This window comes from Podarcis gaigeae, assembly GCF_964106915.1.
Source record: "Podarcis gaigeae genome assembly, chromosome: Z".
NCBI lineage: Eukaryota > Metazoa > Chordata > Lepidosauria > Squamata > Lacertidae > Podarcis > Podarcis gaigeae.
In genome coordinates, this window is record NC_139691.1 from 6,860,576 (window position 1) to 6,882,864 (window position 22,289).

At 42.5% G+C, this 22,289-nt stretch overlaps 1 protein-coding gene across 1 annotated transcript; it reads right to left on the reverse strand.

Moving 5' to 3' along the window:
* Positions 1 to 3,443: 3,443 nt before the first annotated feature.
* TLR4 (toll like receptor 4) lies at positions 3,444 to 14,317 on the reverse strand. Its single transcript, XM_083721073.1, has 3 exons — positions 14,072 to 14,317; positions 12,506 to 12,672; positions 3,444 to 7,943 (listed from the first exon to the last, which is right to left on the reverse strand). Exons 1-3 carry the CDS (start codon positions 14,174 to 14,176, stop codon positions 5,726 to 5,728), a joined length of 2,490 nt encoding a protein of 829 aa, XP_083577199.1. The 5' UTR covers positions 14,177 to 14,317; the 3' UTR covers positions 3,444 to 5,725.
* Between the last annotated feature and the right edge of the window lie 7,972 nt (positions 14,318 to 22,289).

Below are 22,289 nucleotides of genomic sequence, written 5' to 3' on the forward strand. Positions count from 1 at the left end.
GTTTGGGGGTGGGTGGGTTCTTAGGTTGATGTTTTGAATCAAGATGCCACACCGAAATGTGACTTTGGCATGACTTCACCCAATCCTTGGGGTGACAGGTCCAAATTAACAAATTACACTAACCGTTTAAAAAATCAGATTTATTTTTGTTGTTTGTTTGTTTCTAAATGTTCCCAAGACGTGCTAGGCCCTCCCTGCTAGTTTAGAATAGTTACATATTGCTTTTTTTAGGGGGGGGGGAGTTCATAAGTTTCATAGTAATCTTTTATTACAAAACAAAAGTGATCAAGATCTCAACATGTAAAGGGCTAAATGTTGTTAGTATTATTTAATTTTGTTTCCAGTCTTTCGCCATAAAATCCCAAGGGGAGTAACAGCATAAGAAGAGTCTGCAGCATTATGCCAATGCCCCTTTTAGTCCAGAATCCTGTTTTTACCAACCAGATGCCAACCAGATGCCTATGGGAAACCTACTAGCAGGACCCAACAGCTCCCTGACCACTTGTGAGTCCCAGCAATTGGTATTCAGAGAAATAATGCCCCTCATGGCGGAGCTTCATGCTCCGGCACCGGGGGCAGAAAGCAGGCGGGGGCATGTCTGGCGCACATCCTGGGGCATAGCGCACCGCCCACAGGGGCATGGTGCGTGTCCCAGGGGCACGGCACGCCGTCCGCAGGGGCATGGTGCACATCCTGGGGGTGTGGTGCCCAGTGCAGGGGGGCAGCCGCAATGGCACACCATGGCGATTGTGGTGCCGGGGGCAATGCACTCCCTCACCCCCCTCTTCCTCTGCCAGTGGTGCCCCTGACATTGGAGGCAGAACATAGACATCATGCTAGTTTCATCCTCCATGAATCTGTCTTTTAAAGCCATCCAAGCTGATGGCCAATGCAACTGAAAAATATCAAAATCAGTTAACACAATCTACAGTAGAAAGAAGAGGGTGGGTCCTAAAACATGTATTTTCCACCCTCAAAGAAAAGAGTAGACATCTACTCTGACTGCCCAGGCTTTGGCAATGGGGCTAATTGCAAGTGAGCTCTGGAAGTACCCGTGCACAGAGACACTTAGACAGAACCCAGGGAATCAATGTATTGGTCAGGAGGAGAGAGGCAATGTCTGACAAGCAGTTCTCACCTCCAGACAAATTGTTTAATGACAGATAGAATCCTTGCTGACATATTTTCATACAGGCTTTTTTTTTAAAAGTACAAAATCTGGAGCACTGAATTTAGGATCTGAAAAATTAGAAATCAAGAGGAACCAAAACTAATGGATTGATCTGTCCCTAGAAAAGAACCAATCTCCCTAGCTTTGTAGCTTCTCATTGGCAGAAGATTTTTGATTTGTGGAGCATTCAGTCATGCATGTGTTGTCAATTTGCTGCCAAGCCAGGTATGTGTTAATCTGCAAAAAGCCAAAACAATTTAAGCCTAAAGTACTTTAAGGACTACCTGAATCCTTTTGTGCCACCTCAATTCCCGAGAGCCTTCGATGGGGCACTTAGAATCATAAAATGGTAGAGTTGGAAGGTACCCCAAAGGTCAAGTAGCCCAACCGCCTGCAATGAAGGAACCACAGCCAAAGAACCTCAGACAAATGGCCACCCAACCTCTCTTTAAAAACCTCCAATGAAGGAGAGCCTACCACCTCCTGAGGCAGTCCATTCCACTGTCAAACAAAGTGGGTGATACCACCCCCTGGAGGGCACTGGAACAGTCCAGGGGTACTGTAGTACCCTTAGGTACAATTGGGGGGGGGTGCTGAATAAAAATAAGGGGGCCTAGGCCACCTCCTTGCCCAGTTTTGAAAAACCATTTATACATGTTACATCTGTTGTGTAATGGCACTTACTGATGTGTCTGATTTACATAATCTTTCTTTAATGTGTTGTAGGACATAGATACAAGTATAGAAACATAAAAGAGTGTAAATTTGTCACTGCATCGTTCTGTTTGTTTGCTTAAATAAGGTGGATTTCCAGGGGGCACTGAGTATTTTTTTTTCCTGAAAAGGGGGTGGTAGACAAAATAGGTTTGGGAGCCTCTGCTTTAGTTAGGATATCCTTTATCATCTTGGTCACCCCCATCTGTACATGTTCCCATTTGTCAATATGCTTCTTAAACTGTGGTGCCCAGAACTGGATACAACACTCCATGTGGGGTCTGACAAAGGCAGAATAGCATGGAACCTTTGATATGGACGCTAAACTTATGTTGATGCAGCCTAGAACTGTAACTAGCCTATTTTGCTCCTGCATCACACTGTTTGCTCACATTAAGTTTGTCAACTACTTATTGTGGTTCCCAATATGGCAGAGGTTTGGTTGGCCTTTACTAGGAATTGAGCCTCTACAGTGGCAGGCCCTGCCCTGTGGATCGCCCTGCCAGTAGAGGTTCAGCAGGAATAAAAAGCAGCATTATTTCAGACAGGCCTTTGAGATGTGAATTTCTTTTTACAAACTTGTATTTATTGATGGTCGTTTTCTTTTCTTTTGTTTTTAATGTTTTATTGATTGTTTTATCTTATTGCAATTTTGTGTGCTGCATAACGTCTTGCTGTATTTTTATGAAATGGAGATCTATAACAAATGAAACAAACAAACATTCCTCTGTCCCTACCCCCAACTCTCCAGCTTGGTCTTCTGTATGTGCTGATCTGCCTTTCGCTGTGTATTCCAATACACGATATGGTCCCAAGTGACTCACTGTAGCCTGGTTCTGTATTCAGCAAACACTTACCCTATAAACAACACGTCCATCGTAAAGTCTTATTATCATTCTCCCAGCTGCTCTCAGGCTTTCAGAACCCCATTATGATAATGATAATACAAAAAAAGGAAGACGAATCTTAGGACAGTGTGATTTGAGGCAGAAGTATATTTACACTGTGAATTGTTTGTCAAGGACCCACAGAGAGAGGAAGGGGAGGGAGGGAGAGAAAGATGCCTGTGCAGTCATTTTCAGGAGCAAACTGATTCTCCCCTACCTTTTGTTCCTTAATTTAAAACTGTAGCTTCTGAAATCCAGGCTAATATTGACATTGTCCTAAGCTTTCTCTTCTTTCCTCAGTCATAAGGACCTTGAGCAATGTCCTTGTTTACTTCACTTTAAGCAGAAAAGAAGATCAGCCACTGGATCAGATCAAAGACCCATTTAGAGCAGCAACATGTCCTCAGAGCACCCCAGCAGATGCTTCTTACTGGGACGCCCACAAACAGACCATGGATGCCACAGCACTAAATACCAGATGATGAGGGCTGAGGTGATGAGCTGGTCAACTCATTGGATTATTCCACTGAACCCATTTTGATTAACTTGATTAGCAGATTAGAAGGTGATTAATAATATTATTAATAATAATAGTACTTATTAAAGGTGGAAGGCTGTGGGTGGCAACAGTCATTTTGGAAGAATTCTACATTTTAGAAGAGGCATTCTCCTTTTCTAATTCATTATGTTATTTATTTATTTATTTATTTATTTAACAAATTAATACAGCTCTGGAGTATAATAAAACCTCAGAGTTGTTTACAAAAGGAATATCAGTTACAAGCATTATAAAATAACTATTTAAAACATTCAAAACTATTTAAAATCAACATTAAGTTAAAAAGCAGATCAAAACACAGTAAAACACTTCTTTTCAAAAACCTATCTGCTGTAATGAACAAATAAACACTGCCCTTGGGGAAAGTCATATATTTTTGTTTGTTTGTTGTTTATTTCCTGTACAATGTCTCAGGAAGCAACTCTGTTTTCACAAAGCACCTGAATAGGGAACCATTGGTTACTTCCCATGAAACAGGAGTGTGACAGCCATATGGTTGGTAGGGATGGGGGCCACGGCTGCTCCAGGCCTATGGCTACATACCCCTCACCCAAAAATAATAATAATCTTATTCACTCTTCCTTTTACTAGGCATAGACAATATAGAACCTTAAATAAATAAAGGAGCCTGTCTTACTCTCTCTCTGCTTCCCATTTATTATTGTTAGTAATACACAATTCAACTCATTTTTGTTTCATTTTCAGTAAGTCATGGATTGACCCAGAAGAGGGAGGCAGTTATGGGGTTTCGCACTGCCCATGAGGCAGGAACCAGGGCAGAGGAAAGGTCAGAGCCCTCAGAGATGGAGAAGGGGACACAGGTCATATCAGAGGTGGAGGAAGAGACTGTTCAGGTGAGGAATGGGCCAGTGGATGTAGCTTCTGAAATGCTATCCTTATGGAAGGGAAAGGGAACCTTTGGACCTCCAGGTGCTGTTGCACTAAAATTACCATCATACTTGTCCACTAGCCATGCTGGCTGGAGCTGATGGGAGGCAAAGTGAAGGGCACCATGTTCCTCTTCCCCCTCTTAAAAATCCCTCACCACATACACTACATACACATTTTCCCAAGGATAAAGGCTAAATTCTTTTATTAGGGTCATCCAACCAGAACATTCCCCTGTCCCCCACCCACTGACCGTGCACATCCTCCAGAATTTTACTGATCAGAATAGTGACACCTTGGTAGCATCCCTATTACCATGCCAAGGTCTCTACCCTGCACCCTGAAATATCACTATACACATTGCTGAAGGCTCTACTCTGCCTTGTGCATTGATCTACTCAGCAATAGGCTGCATCCCATGAATTTATAAGCCGAAAGTGTGTTTGTTCATCAGAGTAAAGATATACTATGGAGGAGTGAGTGATAATATGGTATCAACAGTTCAAAAATATACCTCAGCAGCTGGGTGTGCAAAACAGTAGCTTCCCACTAAAAGTTCATGTTCACGTTTTTATATCCATGCTAGAAACAGGGAGCCATTCCCCTCCACACAAACACACATACTAGGGATTATGGGGAGGGTGCTGAGCCATGGAGGATAAGCAACAGCAGGAGGTAGTGCCCACTGGACTGGTGGGGCAGAAAGCATCTCTAGATAAAGCCAGAGCGTCTCTAGATAAAGCCAGGCTCTGCCTATCCTCTCCATCCTCCTCCCTGCTGAGTTCTGCAAGTGGGATAACACAGAGACTGAGGAGGAGGAAGCTGGCAGGCACTGCTCCCCCCTGGACAGGTTGTAAACCAGAAAGCAGGCAGGTGGGGTCAAGTTGAGGGCTCACAGAGGTTGGTGGGGCCATGCTCCATCTGCCCAAATGGACTAGCCCCCACTAAAAACCTATAAACGGCATCCCCAAAGGCAAAGAAATGGGGAGGGAAAGAAACATAAATTCAGCCGAGTCAAGGAATAGAGACTGACCCCAGTAAATAAGGACATTTGTAGTGCATCACATTGCTTCCCAGATGGAAATTATTCAAGGTTCAATAAAGTAACACTCCATAACATTTGTTCTCAAACATTGCCTTCACTTGGTGCAGGGAGGGCCCTACAATGAGGCAGAGTGAGGCATCTGCCTCAGTTGGCAGATGCTGAGGGGCAGAGAGTGGATGGAGCTGAGAGTGGCCTGCCTTGTACACTTTATGTTTTCCTGCTGCCCTCAACTGCAGTGGAAGTCACAGTCCTTTCACCAGTATTGGAGTACAATTCCACTACCTATCCAGTTGCTTTCTGCATGTGCCTTGGTGGAGCGTACCATCTTGTCCTTTGCCTCAGCCAGCAAAGCATCGGCCCTGACTTGGTGGCTGGCTCACGGCAACAGAAATATTGAGATATGGCCCTAGCCTGCTAACATTAACCTACTAACATTAGCTTCAGTTCTTCCTTGTCCATGTTTAGCCATTAAGCAAGGCTGACCGCAGCTGTCTCAAGAATATATGCCGGTTCAACTCAGAGTCCTTCCACACCAAATAGGTGTTCCTCCGCAAGTAGCGGAACAGGCCCAACTTCCGCTGCAGAACTGCTTTGTCCGTCCCATCTAGAACAACCCAGATCATACTGGCTTTGCTATCCAGCAGCTGCCAAGACTGAGCTACCTCAAGCTCAAAGTTACACCATCGGCTCTCCAGGAAGTGACTAGAGACAACAGTGATGACTTTCCGGCTGCTCTGGAAGCCTTGTTTGATAATGTTGGTGATGACAGGCACTCCAGGGATGAAATCGCGATAGAAGAAGCAGAGGTGGAAGCTAGGCACTCCCATTTCTAGAGTTTCCTCCAGCTCCCGTGTCACCCACTCCTGGTCTCTGCTGGAGTAAATGACAAAGGCATCGTAGACATTGTCCTCCTCAGCAGAGCGACGGCGTCCACCAAGCAACACTGCCAAATAATACAGGTGAAAATAGTACTTATAAACCAGAATCAAAGATAAGACTAGAATCACAGAAATGGTCATTGAGATAGCCACTGTGGCTGTACTGACACGGCAAGAAGCTAGGTCAAAATTCATCAGACGGGCATCTCTTAAGTGCTTGGGGCTGTGGCAGATCATGTTTTCAACATGCCGGAGGAAGTTCCTGTTCTCTTTGGCCCACTGCAAGAAATGCAAGTTCTCACAGGAGCAATCAAAAAGATTCTGAGAGAGGTCCAGATTCTTCAGGCTGCTGGGCAAATTCTGTAGATCCTTCTCTGTTAAAACAGACAACTGGTTGCTATGGAAATCCAGGATAGTGAGGGCTTGGAGGTGGACATAGGCCTCTGGATGGAGGCCCAGGAGCTTGTTATGACTGATGTTCAGTTCGCGGAGCTCATGGAGGCTGGCTAGGCTGTTAAGGGAGAGATATTGCAGCCGACAATTGGAAATGTCCAAGATTTGCAGACTGCTGAGGTTCTTTAAGGTGTTAAGCAACTTATTGTTTTCAAAGGTGTTGCCAGCCATTTTCAGCACTTGCAGACTTTTCAACCCACAAAATGTACATTCTGACTGAATATTTGTGTGGGTGTGTGAAATATCAAGGTAGATGAGATTTGGAAGGCACAGAAAAACAGGGACCTCTCCTGCTCCACTGAGTGTGGTATGTTGTAAATCCATCATTTCCAGTTTGGGGAGGCCATAGCACTCAGGCTCTAAACTGATTCTAACATTGAAGCTAAGATTCAAATACTTCAAGTTTGGAACCCCTTTTCTGAGGCAAAGCCAGCAAAGGTCAGCAGTAAGCGCATTCTGACTGAGATCCAGGGTCTCGAGTTTCTGCAGTCCCTGAAAGTCCTCCTCAAATTCAACAAGCTGTTTGGTGCGGGTGATATGAAGTGATCTTAGCTCCTTCAATGAAGACAACCTCACTGAAGGCACCTGTCTAAATCTGGAGTCCTTGAATTCAAGATGGCGTATGCTTGAGTTTGCTGGGAAATTTGACACATCTTTTATGTAGGTATCTACCAGTCGTATAGTGGAGAAGTTGTTCAAGCAAAGAGAGAGGTCATCTGTATTATCAACATCACCATTAATGCAGATGAGAGTTATCTCCTGCAAGCGCATATGACATAGGGCATCCAAGATACCTTTACTGAAAGTCTGCAGCTTCTTAATGTTCCTATATTCTCCTAACACTAAACTGTTGGCATATAAACCAGTCAGATTCTGAAGGCTGGCTTGCATAATGGTGCTATTCTCAAAGCAGCCTCTCAAAGATAGTTTCTGAAGGTGAAGTCCTGCAATGGCATTTACCTCAATATGTTTTATGTCATTCTTAGATAGCACAAGTGTGAGGTTCTGGCTTGACAGTGCATCCAAATCTCCTACCGAAATGGAAGATATCTTGTTTGCTTGGAGGTTCAAAAACTTTAGAAATAGTAGGCGGGAAAAATATTCAGGAAGCTTCAATGAATCAATGTAGTTGTTTCCCAGATTCAGTTCTTGGAGAGATGTCAATTGTCCAATGGGCAGGTTGTCCAGGGAGTATAGTTCAGTTTGTACAGCTACCAGTCTTTTCAAGGATGTCAAATCATGAAAAGCTCTTGCACCCAGGAAATGGAGAGGATTGGCAGTCAGGATCAAGACAGAAAGGTTACAGAGACCACCAAAGGCATTGTCTTCGATATTCTGGATGTTGCATCTATTGTTGGGAAAAAAGAAGAGAATCTGAAAACAGGGGGCTGCTCATGGGCTCCATGCAGCCATCAACCTCTTTAAGCTCATGGGCACATTTGGACTTTTTGGGAAATGCTGAGGCTGTCATTCCCTCTGGTTCCATCTCTTAACCTTCCACAAACAGAGAAAATGTGTATGTGTACATCCCCCCTTCACTATTCCAAAGTATCTGGGCAAAATTCAGATCCATCAGAATTAATCTGAACCTTGAAAAACTCATAGAGCTGAAAGAGCAACTGGGAAATTATGTCATTCTTCCAAATTCATTTCTTTGTACTTTTCAAGGAAGATAAGGGTAATCCCTGTCACTACTCATGACCAAGGAGGCAGTGATTGGAGGTGGGGGTGTAAAATATTCTGCATCAACAGAAGTATAATGTCCAGATCAGCTGACATCATAGTCCCGCTCTATTCAGCCTTGGTCAGAACAAGCTGGAATACTGTGTACAGTTTTGGGTGCCACAGTTTAAGAAGGATATTGATAAGCTGAAACGTCTGCAGAGGAGGGCAACCAAGATGGTCAACAGTCTGGAAACCGAGCCTTATGAAGGAGAAGAGTGAGAGGAGATATGATAGCCATCTTCAAATATCTAAAGAGCTGTCCCAAGGAAGATGGAGCACAAAATGAGGATTGTCTGTACAAGCAGGCCACCATTTTATTGCACCATTTTATTTTATGTAGGGTTGGGCGGGACCCCCAGGATCATCTAGTGACTAGTCCAACCCCTTGCAATTCAGGAAAACGCCAAAGGGAACTGCTTTGGATCACTGTCTTTTCCTCTGTGAGGCTATGCATGGGATTAGTCCAGAGGCTGCAGCTGTGGGGAAACCAAGTGCCAACATTTAACACCTGGCTTGGGGGATTTGCACTGGCTGCCATTTGTCTACTGGGCCAAGTTCAAGGTGTTGGTAGTAATGTATGATGCCTTATACAGCCCAGGACCAGGTCACTTGAGAGGTTGCCTTATCCCTTATCTGCCCAGCAGATCAGGACTGTTTGTGGGATAATTTAGCTTTCAAACTCAAAAAATCTCAGAAGCCCCCTCAAACAATAAGTTTTGTTGGTTGAAGCAGTGCTCATAATGATGTAGCATTATTCCAGATGCATTGTTGTGGTAGGGAGTGGGATTATTAGTAATAATAATACCCACCAATCTGGTTGGATTTTCCCAGCCACTCTGGGTGGCTTACAGCATATATTGAAACATAGCAAGCTGGTCCCCACTGGCCTGCGGGAGCATCCAATTTTTCCCTTCTATTATGCTCCTGAGATTGAAAGACCATTGAGGTGTGTCATTGTTCTCTTTGAGCTAATGGTTGAAAACTAGCCGCGGCTTGTAGTAGTAGCAAGTACGGGATCTTGGAGGAGGTTGAATTCCTGTGCCACCACCAGGATTATATACTTCCACACACACGAGAAATTAGTGGAATTTACCCTCACCACAAGGGACGCAGGTGGCGCTGTGGGTTAAAGCCTCAGCGCCTAGGACTTGCCAATCAAAAGGTCAGCGGTTCGAATCCCTGCGGCGGGGTGCGCTCCCGCTGCTCGGTCCCAGCGCCTGCCAACCTAGCAGTTCGAAAGCACCTCCGGGTGCAAGTAGATAAATAGGGACCGCTTACCAGCGGGAAGGTAAACGGCGTTTCCGTGTGCAGCTCTGGCTCGCCAGAGCAGCGATGTCACGCTGGCCACGTGACCCGGACAGCGCTGGCCCCTGGCCTCTTAAGTGAGATGGGCGCACAACCCCAGAGTCTGTCAAGACTGGCCCATACGGGCAGGGGTACCTTTACCTTTTACCCTCACCACAAAGATAAGGCAAGCCCTTGTTTGTCCTGCTCACATACACCCCAACCAACTGTAAAGAGGAGCCCAGTCAGATAGGGAGGGTAGGTAAAGATAAAGGTACTCTTGACCATTAGGTCCAGTTGCGGACGACTTTGGGGTTGCGTGCTTATCTCGCTCTGTAGGCCGAGGGAGCTGGTGTACAGCTTCCGGGTCATGTGGCCAGCATGACTAATCTGCTTCTGGCAAAACCAGAGCAGAGCATGGAAATGCTGTATACCTTCCCACCGGAGTGGTACCTATTTATCTACTTGCACATTGACGTGCTTCCGAACTGCTAGGTTGGCAGGATCAGGGAACAAGCAATGGGAGCTCACCCCGTCGCGGGGATTCAAACCACCAACTTTCTGATTGGCAAGCCCTATGCTCTGTGGTTTATTATATCATAAATCATAATTCATAAATCATGATTCATAAAAGGTAATTCATAAATCGTAACTCATAATTCATAAAAGCAATTCACAATTCATAATTTATAAATTATAAATCATGAATATCAAAAATATCATAAATACCATGATTCATGAATCAGGAACCATAAATAAACCACAACCCATAATCCATAATTCATAATTCATAGCTCGTAATTCAGAAATACCATAAATCATAAATACCATGAATCGTAATTACCATAAATCATAAATACCATGAATCATAAATCATGGATCGTGATTCATAATTCATGTTTCATAAATATAATGAATCAAAAATCATGAATTGTGATTCATAATTCGTAATTCAAAATATCGTTAATCCTAAATCATGAATCGTGATTCATAATTCATAATTCATAAATATTGTGAATCCTAAATCGTGAATCGTGATTCGTAATTCATAATTAATAAATATCGTAAATCCTAAATCATGAATTGTGAATCCTAAATCATTATTCATGAATATCGTGAATCCTAAATCATGAATCGTGATTCATAATTCATAATTCATAAATATCGTGAATCCTAAAGCATGAATCATGATTCATAATTACTAATTCATAAATATCGTGAATCCTAAATCATGAATCGAGAATCCTAAATCATGAATCGTGATTTAGGATTCATAATTCATAAATATCGTGAATCCTAAATCATGAATTGTGATTCGTAATTCATAATTCATAAATATCGTGAATCCTAAATCATGAATCCTGAATCCTAAATCATGATTCATAATTCATAATTCATAAATATCATGAATCCTAAATCATGAAAAGTGATTTGTGATTCATAATTCATAAATATCGTGAATCCTAAATCATGAATCGTGATGCGTAATTCATAATTCATAAATATCGTGAATCCTAAATCATGAATCGTGATTAATAATTCATAATTCATAAATATCATGAATCCTAAATCATGAATTGTGAATCCTAAATCATAATTCATAAATATCGTGAATCCTAAATCATGAATCGTGATGCGTAATTCATAATTCATAAATATCGTGAATCCTAAATCACGAATCGTGATTCATAATTCATAATTCATAAATATCATGAATCCTAAATCATGAATCGTGATTCATAATTCATAATTCATAATTCATAAATATCGTGAATCCTAAATCATGAATCATGATTCATAATTACTAATTCATAAATATCGTGAATCCTAAATCATGAATCGAGAATCCTAAATCATGAATCATGATTTAGGATTCATAATTCGTAAATATCGTGAATCCTAAATCATGAATCGTGAATCCTAAATCATAATTCATAAATATCGTGAATCCTAAATCATGAATTGTGATTCGTAATTCATAATTCATAAATATCGTGAATCCTAAATCATGAATCGTGAATCCTAAATCATGAATCATGAATCCTAAATCATGATTCATAATTCATAATTCATAAATATCATGAATCCTAAATCATGAATCGTGATTTGTAATTCATAATTCATAAATATCGTGAATCCTAAATCATGAATCGTAATGCGTAATTCATAATTCATAAATATCATGAATCCTAAATCATGAATCGTGATTTGTAATTCATAATTCATAAATATCATGAATCCTAAGTCATGAATCGTGATTCATAATTCATAATTCATAAATATCGTGAATCCTAAGTCATGAATCGTGATTCATAATTCATAATTCATAAATATCGTGAATCCTAAATCATGAATCGTGAATTCTAAATCATGTATCATGATTCGTAATTCATAATTCATAAATATCATGAATCCTATATCATGAATCATAAATCATGATTCATGATTCGTAATTCATAAATATCATATACATTGTGTGTTTCCGGCCAAGGGCCTTATTCCTTTCCAAGCAACCTTCAGGCGGTGGATTAAGTGGTGAATGCAGAAGTAGGGAGAGCAAAAGAATGTAAATTTTACCTTCTGCACAGTAGGCCTGCTTCTATACATTCACATGCCTCTTGCCTCCATCCAAGCAAGCAAGAAGCATTATCAAAGCTTAAGCACAATCTGCAGCTATACAAAAAACTTATGGAGGGTGGAAAGCAGGGTCATGGGAAGAGTCCCAAGAACCATACAGACATGCCTGGAGACCCCCATCCCAGTAGCTTTATGTAGCAGATGCTGTAATGTTTGCACCAACTGTTACATTTGCACCAGCTTTGCATCTGTTGTCGTTGGCTCTCAACATGACATGAAGCCAATTGGGCCAGTGGTCTCAGCAATAAAAATACACTACTTTACCTAGTGAGGTCCAGAAACTTCAGTGCGAAGAGTGGTGAGAAATAATTTGAGGTCAGGATTCCCAGTGGGTTGAAGCTGAGATCCAGGCTCTGGGCGGAATTTGGAATATCCGGTGGAATAGCACTGAGGTTCAGCTCCATGCATTTGTAAGTGATACCTGGGATCACCTGAAACATGAACAGGTCATTTCAATCAAACTGTGTTTATAAAGATGCTACAGAGAATGAGGAAGACATGCCTAATTGTTAGGAATGACCAAGCAACAATCTGCACAACAGTGGTCAGTGGGACAAGACTTCTGTCATAGCCATCACAATGACTTAAACAAGAGGGAGAGTGGGAAGGGCAAGGCAGTAAAGCACTGGGGCAGAAGAAGTGCTACAAACACATCATAGATTTAAAGACATTTAAAACACATGACTTCCCCTGGAAAATTCTGGGAAAAATAGTTTAGCCTTCACAGAGCTACAATTCCCACCACCCTTAACAAACTAGTGTTCTGCAGGGGAAGTCATGTGCTTTACATCAGGCGTGCTGAGCTGGGCCCCACATGGGAGAGTTGTCGTGTATGCATGATGTCACACGCACAAGACAATGCCCCCCATAAGGCTACACCTGCCGGGACATGTAGGTGCCTGCCAGGATGCTCTGGTGACTGAGGCGGGTGTGTGTGGAGGGCATAAATTACCCGTCACCCCCACCCAGTGCTCACTCAAGGGTGACAGGGTATGGCATTCCCCTCAATATTGAGGGGGGTTCTGCCCCCTGCCTCAAAATATTGAGGGGGCTGAAGCCCCATACCCGGCACCCCAGCTTGGAATGTACTTTAAATGTCGTATGCACAGCCTTGCTATTTCACTACAACCAGAATGAATCTGTGCTTTCTTTGGCCCCTTAGAATCCTCACTGATGGGCACTAGGAGAAACTGGGTACAAGAAGGCTTTAATATTTGCATAAACACACACACCCCTGTTTCCAACCACTTTGGTTTACAAAAGGAAAAAAGCCCTAGCACTCTGAGTCAAGAGATTCAGAGATATCGGCAGGAGGAGAGAAAAGGTTCCAGAGGAAGGCTCAGTGGCAAAATACCTGCTTTGCATTCATGGAATCATAGAAATATAGAGTTAGAAAGAACTCAAAGTGCCATCTAGTCCAATCCCCAAGCAATGCAGAAAGTTCTAAATTCAATCCCTGGCATCTCCAGGTAGGACTGGGCAAGATTCCTTCCCTGAAATCCTAGAGACCTCCTGCCAGTCAATGTGGAAATTACTGAGTTAGATTGATCAGAGTCAGTACATACCAGCTTCCTACACCTCTATTTCACAGAGGCAAACCAGTACATTATGGCTTTGTGCATGCACATCCCAAGTCATGGTGCCTAGAGTGTTGTAGCGCAGCTGTGTTGTTCCGACAGCTGAGGCTGAAAATCCTACAGGTGCTTATCTCTCTTCTAATCGCAATAAGAACACTAGGACAATTGACATTAAAAATCAGCTGCTTCACTCTGCCTAATGGCTGGCACTGTCCAGAGGAAACATCAGCTCATATTTCAAAAGCACACCTACCTCCAAGCAGGGGTTGAGGCTTCTGATTATCATCTGGGACTGGAAAAACACAGCCAAAGAGAATGTGATGATCAGTGAAGGGCAGAAGCAACCATTCCTGGGCATCTTCCAGTGGAAAGAAAGAAACACACAGTTTGAAGAGAGAGAAAAAACAACATTAACAAAAGGAGCGTTGCATCGCCACACGAGGCCTAGTAAGAGCCATGAAGGGTAGAGAGCTGCGTCTAGAGAGACGCACTGGAAGAAGGAAGTGAAATTGAAAACAGAACAGCTTGGTGGCGTTCTCTTAGGCAGGGTTCGTGTTGCTGGTAAATGAAGTTAGGAAGGCATGATGACCACAGAATGCCAAGAGGAAGTTGCGTTTTACCATGTGATTTCCCCTTAGCTGATTAGACAGTGGGTTAAACTACACATTCTATGGAGTTCTGCCATTCTGTCCTCCACAGTTGTAGGCGGTGCCTCTGAATACCAGGAAAGGAGTGAGCTCTTGTGCTTGAATGCTGTTTGCCCACAGACTTGGCCTCTTGTCAGAAGAGGATGCTGGACTAGATCACTCGTGGCCCTGATCCAGCAGTTCTTATGTCCTTTCATTATGTACTGTGCTTCTTTCTTCCCTTCCTTTTGATGTATTCTTTAATAAATTTATGTGATGTATTATTTAACAAATTACATTTTTAATTCCACATAATTACAAACATACATGAACAAGCATGCAACATACAATTCACTCATCATAATTTTCAAATATGTTATGTGATTTGTAGATCGCTTCACAAGGGATTTACAAGACAATAAAGCCTCTACAAAGCAGTATGTGTCCTCACACACACACACATAACACATACATTTGTATATATGATATCAATTATATAGATATAATAGTGCTTGAAAGGAGCTAATTCAGATTAACTAACTTACTGAATTGATTAAAAAATATTTGAATTACACCTGAAGTGGGTGAAGTAAACATGAATTTTGTAATGAAAGTTTTTTGGAGGGGGATTAATTTCAGTTTTAGTTCAGTAATGTATGTATGTATAGGGCATTCATCATACTTACCTCTGTGTTTGACTGTGGCCATAGCAGTCAGCATTTTTACCAATCTGAAAAGTGATGTTGCTGTTTAAGCTTAAAGATCATAATTGTTAGAAAAATGAAACCACTTTTCACATTAGACTGTCTCTGTGTTTTGACATTTTTTTTTAATATAGTAAATTTTATTAGTATTTTTCACACAACAACAAAAGAAAAATAACAATACACAAAAACAAGCATATGAAAAACAAATCCAAATCTTACAAATTAATAATATAAACACTAAAAAGGAAAACACACACTGACTTCCACCAATCCCACAGCACCTCCTTTACCTCTCATTGTATCTTCCTATTTTCCTGTTTTCCTTATCATCTCTATCCTAGCATCTAGATATAAATCCCTCTTTCTTATCCTTCCACTTCAAAAGGTTATTCCAGACTCAGCCAGATTTCTGTCCTCGAACCTTGGCTTTTAAGGTATTCTTTTAGGCACTCCCACTCCTTTTTCACTTAATTCACTTAATTTGGCTAATTCTAAATATTCTGAAAGCTTACATAACCATTCTGCCCTAGTGAGTAACTCATTCCCTTTCCAACACTTAGCCACCAGGATTCTTGCTGCAGACGTCATGTTTAAGAAAAATTAAGTTTTGTCTTTTGGAATATCGTCATTTAAAATTCCTAAAAGGAATGCCTCTGGCCTTTTACTATATGATATTCTTAGTATTTTCTTTATTTCTTCGTGGATCATGTTCCAAAAATTCCCAATTTTGGGGCATGTCCACCACATATGGTAAAAGGTTCCTTTTTGTTTCTTACATCTCCAGCACTATAATTATGTTTTATTCATTTTTGCCAGCCTTTCTGGTGCCAGGCACCACCTATGATGCATTTTCATATAGTTCTCTTTTATTAGGTAACATGCTGTGAAATCTATATTTTTTGTCCACAGTCTTTCCCATTCATTATATACTGAGTGACATTTTTGTTAGTCTTCTTAAGTATATTTTAAACTTTAGAAGAGCAGCTTGTAAAATTTTGAAGGCTGGGGAGAAGATGCTAAGAACCAGGGGAATGAATTGTGAATTTAATTGGAACAAAATTTGTTGTTGTTGTTGTTGTTGATTAAATTTGTATACCATCATTTATTCATAGATCAAGCTGAGTTTAGTCCTTTTTTGGAGAGTGCAAGTTTGACCAAGAACTAAATCCTTTTTGGAGGGGGCGATCTGAAACTGGAACTAATTCCTTATTAAAATTAACTTTCCAAGCACTGAGATAAACAAAAACATGATTTATAGTAACAACAGCAGCAACAGCTGCTGCAGGAGCAGAAGCAACAGCAGCAAGGCCAGTTCAAGACTCCTGATGTCTTGATGGTGATTCGTGCCCCCACCAGGTAAGAAGAGATGAAGATCAGGAACATAGGGAAAATTAAGATCTTCATCGGAAACAAGGGTGAATATCAAATTAACCGTACCTAGCAGTTGAAGTGGGAATCAAAGGTAGACACCAGAGATGGGGAGACTGCTCTGAATTACACCAGGTGGGTGCAGACCCCAGGAGACCCCAGAGGGCAGCCACCGCCATTTCCTCCATAATGGTTGAAGGAGACCAGCAGCACCTTCTATTCACCAAGTGGTGGGCAATGCATTCATTGCAGGCCGGATCTGGTGTCCCAGTGGATGCTGACATTTGAGGTGGTCACCTCACTTAGTCTCATGGGTGGGCCAGCCATATCTATCTAAAACAAAACAGTAATATAATAAAGGAGAAAGTGGGGCATTAAAAACCCACTTTAAAATGTGCAGGAATGGAGCTTGTCCATTCTCACATGGAACTGAATCCCACAAATAAGGGACCACCCCTAAATAGGTCAACTTTCTCCACTCCATCTGAGCAGAAATAAAGGCAGACAAGGAGAATCTGCTAGACACTTTCCCATATTGTTTTTCCAGCCCAATATTTGCTTCTTTTGTCTATTAAGACAATTTCTAATCCCACCTTTCTGCTTTAAAAAAGAACACTTTAGGCAGCTGACAGCAGAATGCTCAAATGAAAACAACCCTAAATATAGATACAAATGCAAACCTAGATCTGTTAAAAACAGAAAGAGCATATAAAAACATTGTGTTCGAACATTCCCAGAGGGAGAATGCAAGGCAAGTGGTGGCTGTTGCTCAGTCTCCTCACTTTTGACATTGCATGCATGCTCAAAGAGGGCAGGGAAAGTTACTAAGTTCTTATAATATCCAGTAGCAACAAAAGCAGTTCAGAAAGCTTGATTGAATGGCTGCTGCTAGGTGACTGATGAGAGCAAACCAAAGTCAGCTGCTCTCTTTGGAGAACCAATGGAATAACCCTGCTTCCCTTCCCTCCCTCTACCCTGCAGCCTGATGAATTAGGACTTGCCAATCTGAAGGTAAGCGGCCCGAATCCCCGTGACGGGGTGAACTCCCGTTACTCGGTCCCTGCTCCTGCCAACCTAGCAGTTGAAAAGCACGTCAAAGTGCAAGTAGATGAATAGGTATCGCTCCAGCGGGAAGGTAAATGGCATTTCCGTGTGCTGCTCTGGTTCTGGTCATGCTAGCCACATGACCCGGAAGCTGTACGCTGGCTCCCTCGGCCAATAAAGCGAGATGAGCGCCACAACCCCAGAGTCAGTCACGACTGGACCTAATGGTCAGGGGTCCCTTTACCTTTACCTTTATGGGGAGCAGTTGAAAGAGCAAAAGGCAGCTGGTCTGTCGGAAGAGCTGATGAAACAGCCCTGTTTCCCTTATGTTCCTCAGTTCTGCAGCCTGATGGAATTAACTAATAATTTGATTTATTAGTTTATTAGGTCTTTGCTAAAACCTGGGCTACAGCTGAAGCTTCCAAGCTACCTTCACGGCATCCTCATACCGAAGAGTATTGCTGGTGTAAGTTCATCCTCTGCAGACCTCCTTAACAGATCTTTCTTGCAGTGCTGTTAACTCATACATTTGCAAGAGAAAGAAGGGTCTATCAGTTACACTGGCCTTCCAGCAGACAACCCCATATCCCACTTACACTACACCAGTGCAAGTAATAGGCACTGGAAAAATGTGTTAGGTAAGAATTTACTTCTATATTACTGGTCCTTGCCCAGGAGAAGGAAAACCTTTAAATAAACAAGAGACCAAAGAATAGCAAGGTAGCGTCCCCTGTAGGAACCCAGTTTATTAAAGCTACTGCAATAGGGCAGCAAACCATTTATTCAGTGAACCCTCAGTTAGAAAGGATTGCCATGAGGCACATCAGAACAAGGTTTATACTGTACAGTGGTACCTTGGGTTACATACGCTTCAGGTTACACACTCCGCTAACCCAGAAATAGTGCTTCAGGTTAAGAACTTTGCTTCAGGATGAGAACAGAAATCGTGCTCCGGTGGCATGGCAGCAGCAGGAGGCCCCATTAACTAAAGTGGTGCTTCAGGTTAAGAACAGTTTCAGGTTAAGAACGGACCTCTGGAACGAATTAAGTACTTTACCCGAGGTAGCACTATATAGCAGTTTCAAACACAGCACACAAAGAGTCATAAAGCATTTTTTAATCTTTGTACATACATCAAGAAAGGCTACAGGTTATGCGATGTAAACATGCATGGCTCCATACTGATAATTTACCTTATTTATTTGGTCTCAACTTGCAACTCCGATAGTTGTCTTGGCAGCCAGACCTTCAGTGAGAAGGGAAGAGGGTCATAAATTCTTCTCCAATCTCCTCTTTCTGGGCCTTGGATAGCTTCAATGAGAAATGCTAGTTCTCACCCAGATGCTTACTCAGGCGTAGGCAAACTCCAGCCCTCCAGATATTTTGGACTACAGTTCCCATCATCCCTGACCACTGGTCCTGTTAGCTAGGGATGATGGGAATTGTAGTCCCAAACATCTGGAGAGCCAGAGTTTGCCTATGCCTGTGCTAACTCAACATTTACCTGTTTAGCAAAACATCATTTACCCTTCTAGGGTCAGATAAGGCTAGAAGGCTATGCAGTGTCTACAAGGGTTACATGAGGGTTAAAAAATGCAGGCTCACAGGAATCGTTTGTTGATGCATTCTATCCAAGAGGTGAAATGCAATTAATATTGGGACAGGACATAATCAAAATCTATATCTAATATTCAATCAAATACCACAGTTATTACTTCATGTAGATCCAGACAGCCAAGAGACACAAACTGGTTGCATTGCTCCTATCTCTTGAAGGGGTCTTGATCTGGATTTTGGGAAGGTTGTGCCAGCTATTTACCTTTTTAAAAATTGCATTAATGTTGTCATACCTAGTTTCAACCTAAGAAGTCCCCCCCCCCCCAAAAAAAGAGAGAGGCTTTAGCAACACAATGAAAACACATTTAAAAGCCACATGGACATTTATCAACAACAGCAACAACACCTCCATTAAAAAGATGACAGCACATCAAAACAACTGGAAAGGTTCAGTTAACAGGGAAGTTTCTGCTAACTCTCCAGGGTCTCAACATACACTTAGCACTTACAGAGTGGCTTGTGGTGACTTTGCGCCACTTTAGAAAGTGTTAGAACATATTGGAAATATTTGAATAGGAGCCAGCCAGTCTCATGACCCTGGAGGGACCTTGCAAACTTGCAAGGCACGTTCACCATAACCTGCAGGGCTGCCATAAGGCAGGTGTGAATGTCTGTTATTTTCCTTTGGAGTCTAAGGGGGTGACTCTCCGATGACAAGGTCTTGGGATTGGAATCAACATCATCAGATTTTGTGGACTCTGTTTTGTAGTAATGCAGATTTGCATGACTATCCTTGAAAGTATTTAATTAAGCACACATGCATTTGTTCTAATTAAAGTGTGAACTATGATTATTGGTAACTAATTACCCAATAGCAGAATGGATTTCTAAAAATTCATAGAATCATAGAACTGTAGTGTTGGAAGAGCCAGCTGGATAGAGCCAATGGCCCATCTAGTCCAGCATTCCGTTCTTACAGTAGAAAACAGGATTTAAGTACAAGAGCCCTCTCCCCTCTTGTGGTTTCCAGTAACTGATGTTCAGAAGCATTCCTGCCTACAACTGTGGAGGCAGAGGATAGAACAAAAGGAGCCATGGAGGGCAGAAGGTGGAGGCAGAGCATAGCATCATGGTCATGATGATGCAATGCAAGAATCACAGCTAAGGAATCCCTGACAGATGGCTATCCAACTCTTTAAAAATCCCCAAAGAAGGAGAGATCAGTAGTTTATTATATAGTTTGTTCCACTGTTGAATATGGGACGCGGGTGGCACTGTGGGTTAAACCACAGAGCCTAGGACTTGCCAATCAGAAGGTCGGTGGTTCGAATCCCCGCGATGGGGTGAGCTCCCGTTGCTTGGTCCCTGCTCCTGCCTACCTAGCAGTTCGAAAACACATCAAAGTGCAGATAGATAAATAGGTACTGCTCCAGCGGGAAGGTAAACGGCGTTTCTGTGCACTGCTCTGGTTCACCAGAAGTGGCTTAGTCATGCTGGCTACATGACCCGGAAGCTGTACGCCGGCTCCCTCGGTTAATAAAGCAAGATGAGCGCCTCAACCCCAGAGTCGGCCACGACTGGACCTAATGGTCAGGGGTACATTTACCTTTTTACTGTTGAATAACTCTTACAATCAGAAAGTTCTTCTTAGTGTTCAGTCTGAATCTCCTTTCTTGTAATTTGAATCCAATGGTCTGGGTCCTACCCTCTGGAGCAGCAGGAAAAGAGCTTGCTGCTAATAAAGCTATAAGGTCCTTACAATGAATTGTTTCCTTGGCATTGTTCCCCCACCCCATCCTGATTGGCAGCCTTAACCTTTGTCTTAACCTTTAACTATCTCAGTGAGACATAGGTCTAAATCAGGGTTGTGTGCTTGTGGCCCTCCAGATGTTGCTGAACTACAATTCCTATCAGCCCTATAACCAATGCTCAGGTGTGATGGGGGCTTTAGCTCAGCAGCATCTGAAGAGCCACAGCTTTTCTACCCTTGTTCTGAGTATTTGTATTCCTTGTTCACCCTATCAGAAGTCCCCAAAGAGATCAATGGTAATTCTTCCTATGACCACATTTTGCTGGAATTCAGCTTATTTCCAATAGGAACAACAGTTTGTTTCAACAAAAATAACAGCAGCAACAGGATGTGTTTTTGGGCAGCTTGTGGGGAGTGTATTTATAGAGTGCTGATGAACCACAAATTCAAAGTTGTTGACCTCAGTCACGGATCTGCTACTTGGCATTAATAAGGTCTGGTTTCACAGTCCCATTGAGAGAATGAATGAGAGGAGGAAGAGTGGTTAGATGCCTTTTGGGAATAATAATGACCTACTAACTAGAGTTCATGTGGGGATGAGAGAAGAGAGCTGTGAGTGCTTTGTTCTCACTGGACTGCTGATTTATTTATGTTCATTTATTGATTAATGGTCAACATCTTTACGTAGCATTGTCTCCAGCCTAACCATGTCTGTACACTATAAATTCATAAGCACATCCTAGGCTGCATATATACACCATAGATCTATGGCACATTACTTCCCCCCAAAGAATCCTGGGAAGTACAGTTTGCTGGGGATCCTGGGAACTATAACTCTGTGATGGGTAAACTACAGTTCCCAGGATTCTTTGTAGGAAAGTCATGTGCTTTAAATCCATGGGCATATATTGCACTAGAGTCTTGTGGCACCTTCAGTTTGGAATGGGTGGATATGTCTATTTCAGGTGCATTTAAGTTTCGCACATGTTCAGTCATAAGTCAGTCCCATTTCTAACTGAATCTCTCTCCCCCCCCCCTGTGTGTGTGTGTGTGTGTGTTCCTCCTTACAAAATTTAACAATGCATACTACAGACACAACCCAAACTTTTGCCACTGTCCAGTGGGGCTTACAATGCAGAGAGGCCACCACCAGATTTACAGTCCTGCTACACATCTGGACAAGGGCACACGGTGGGGGGCAGGCACCCAATCAGGCCTGGTGCCATTTTGTTAAAGCAGTGGGGCTGGCTCAGAATCCAAAAGTTCGAAGCCCCACTTAGCTCTACTCCCTTCCTGAACCTCAAATGCCTTGGTCCAAGCATATGCCCCCGCCGCTTATCAGGAAGGGCACTGCTGTTTGAATTCCACCGTCAGGGCCCCAATGAAGCCTCTTCCATCCAGCAACACCACCACACCAAG

Bases quoted from the DNA above. Each gene is read 5' to 3' on its own strand.
- TLR4 (XM_083721073.1), bottom strand. From the start codon at position 14,176: ATGCCCAGGAATGGTTGCTTCTGCCCTTCACTGATCATCACATTCTCT. The intron at 12,673-14,071 runs GTAGGTGTGCTT...TTCATGTTTCAG, and splicing joins GCCTCAACCCCTGCTTGGAG to GTGATCCCAGGTATCACTTA. The intron at 7,944-12,505 runs GTAAAGTAGTGT...TCCCAACAATAG, and splicing joins AAGTTTCTGGACCTCACTAG to ATGCAACATCCAGAATATCG.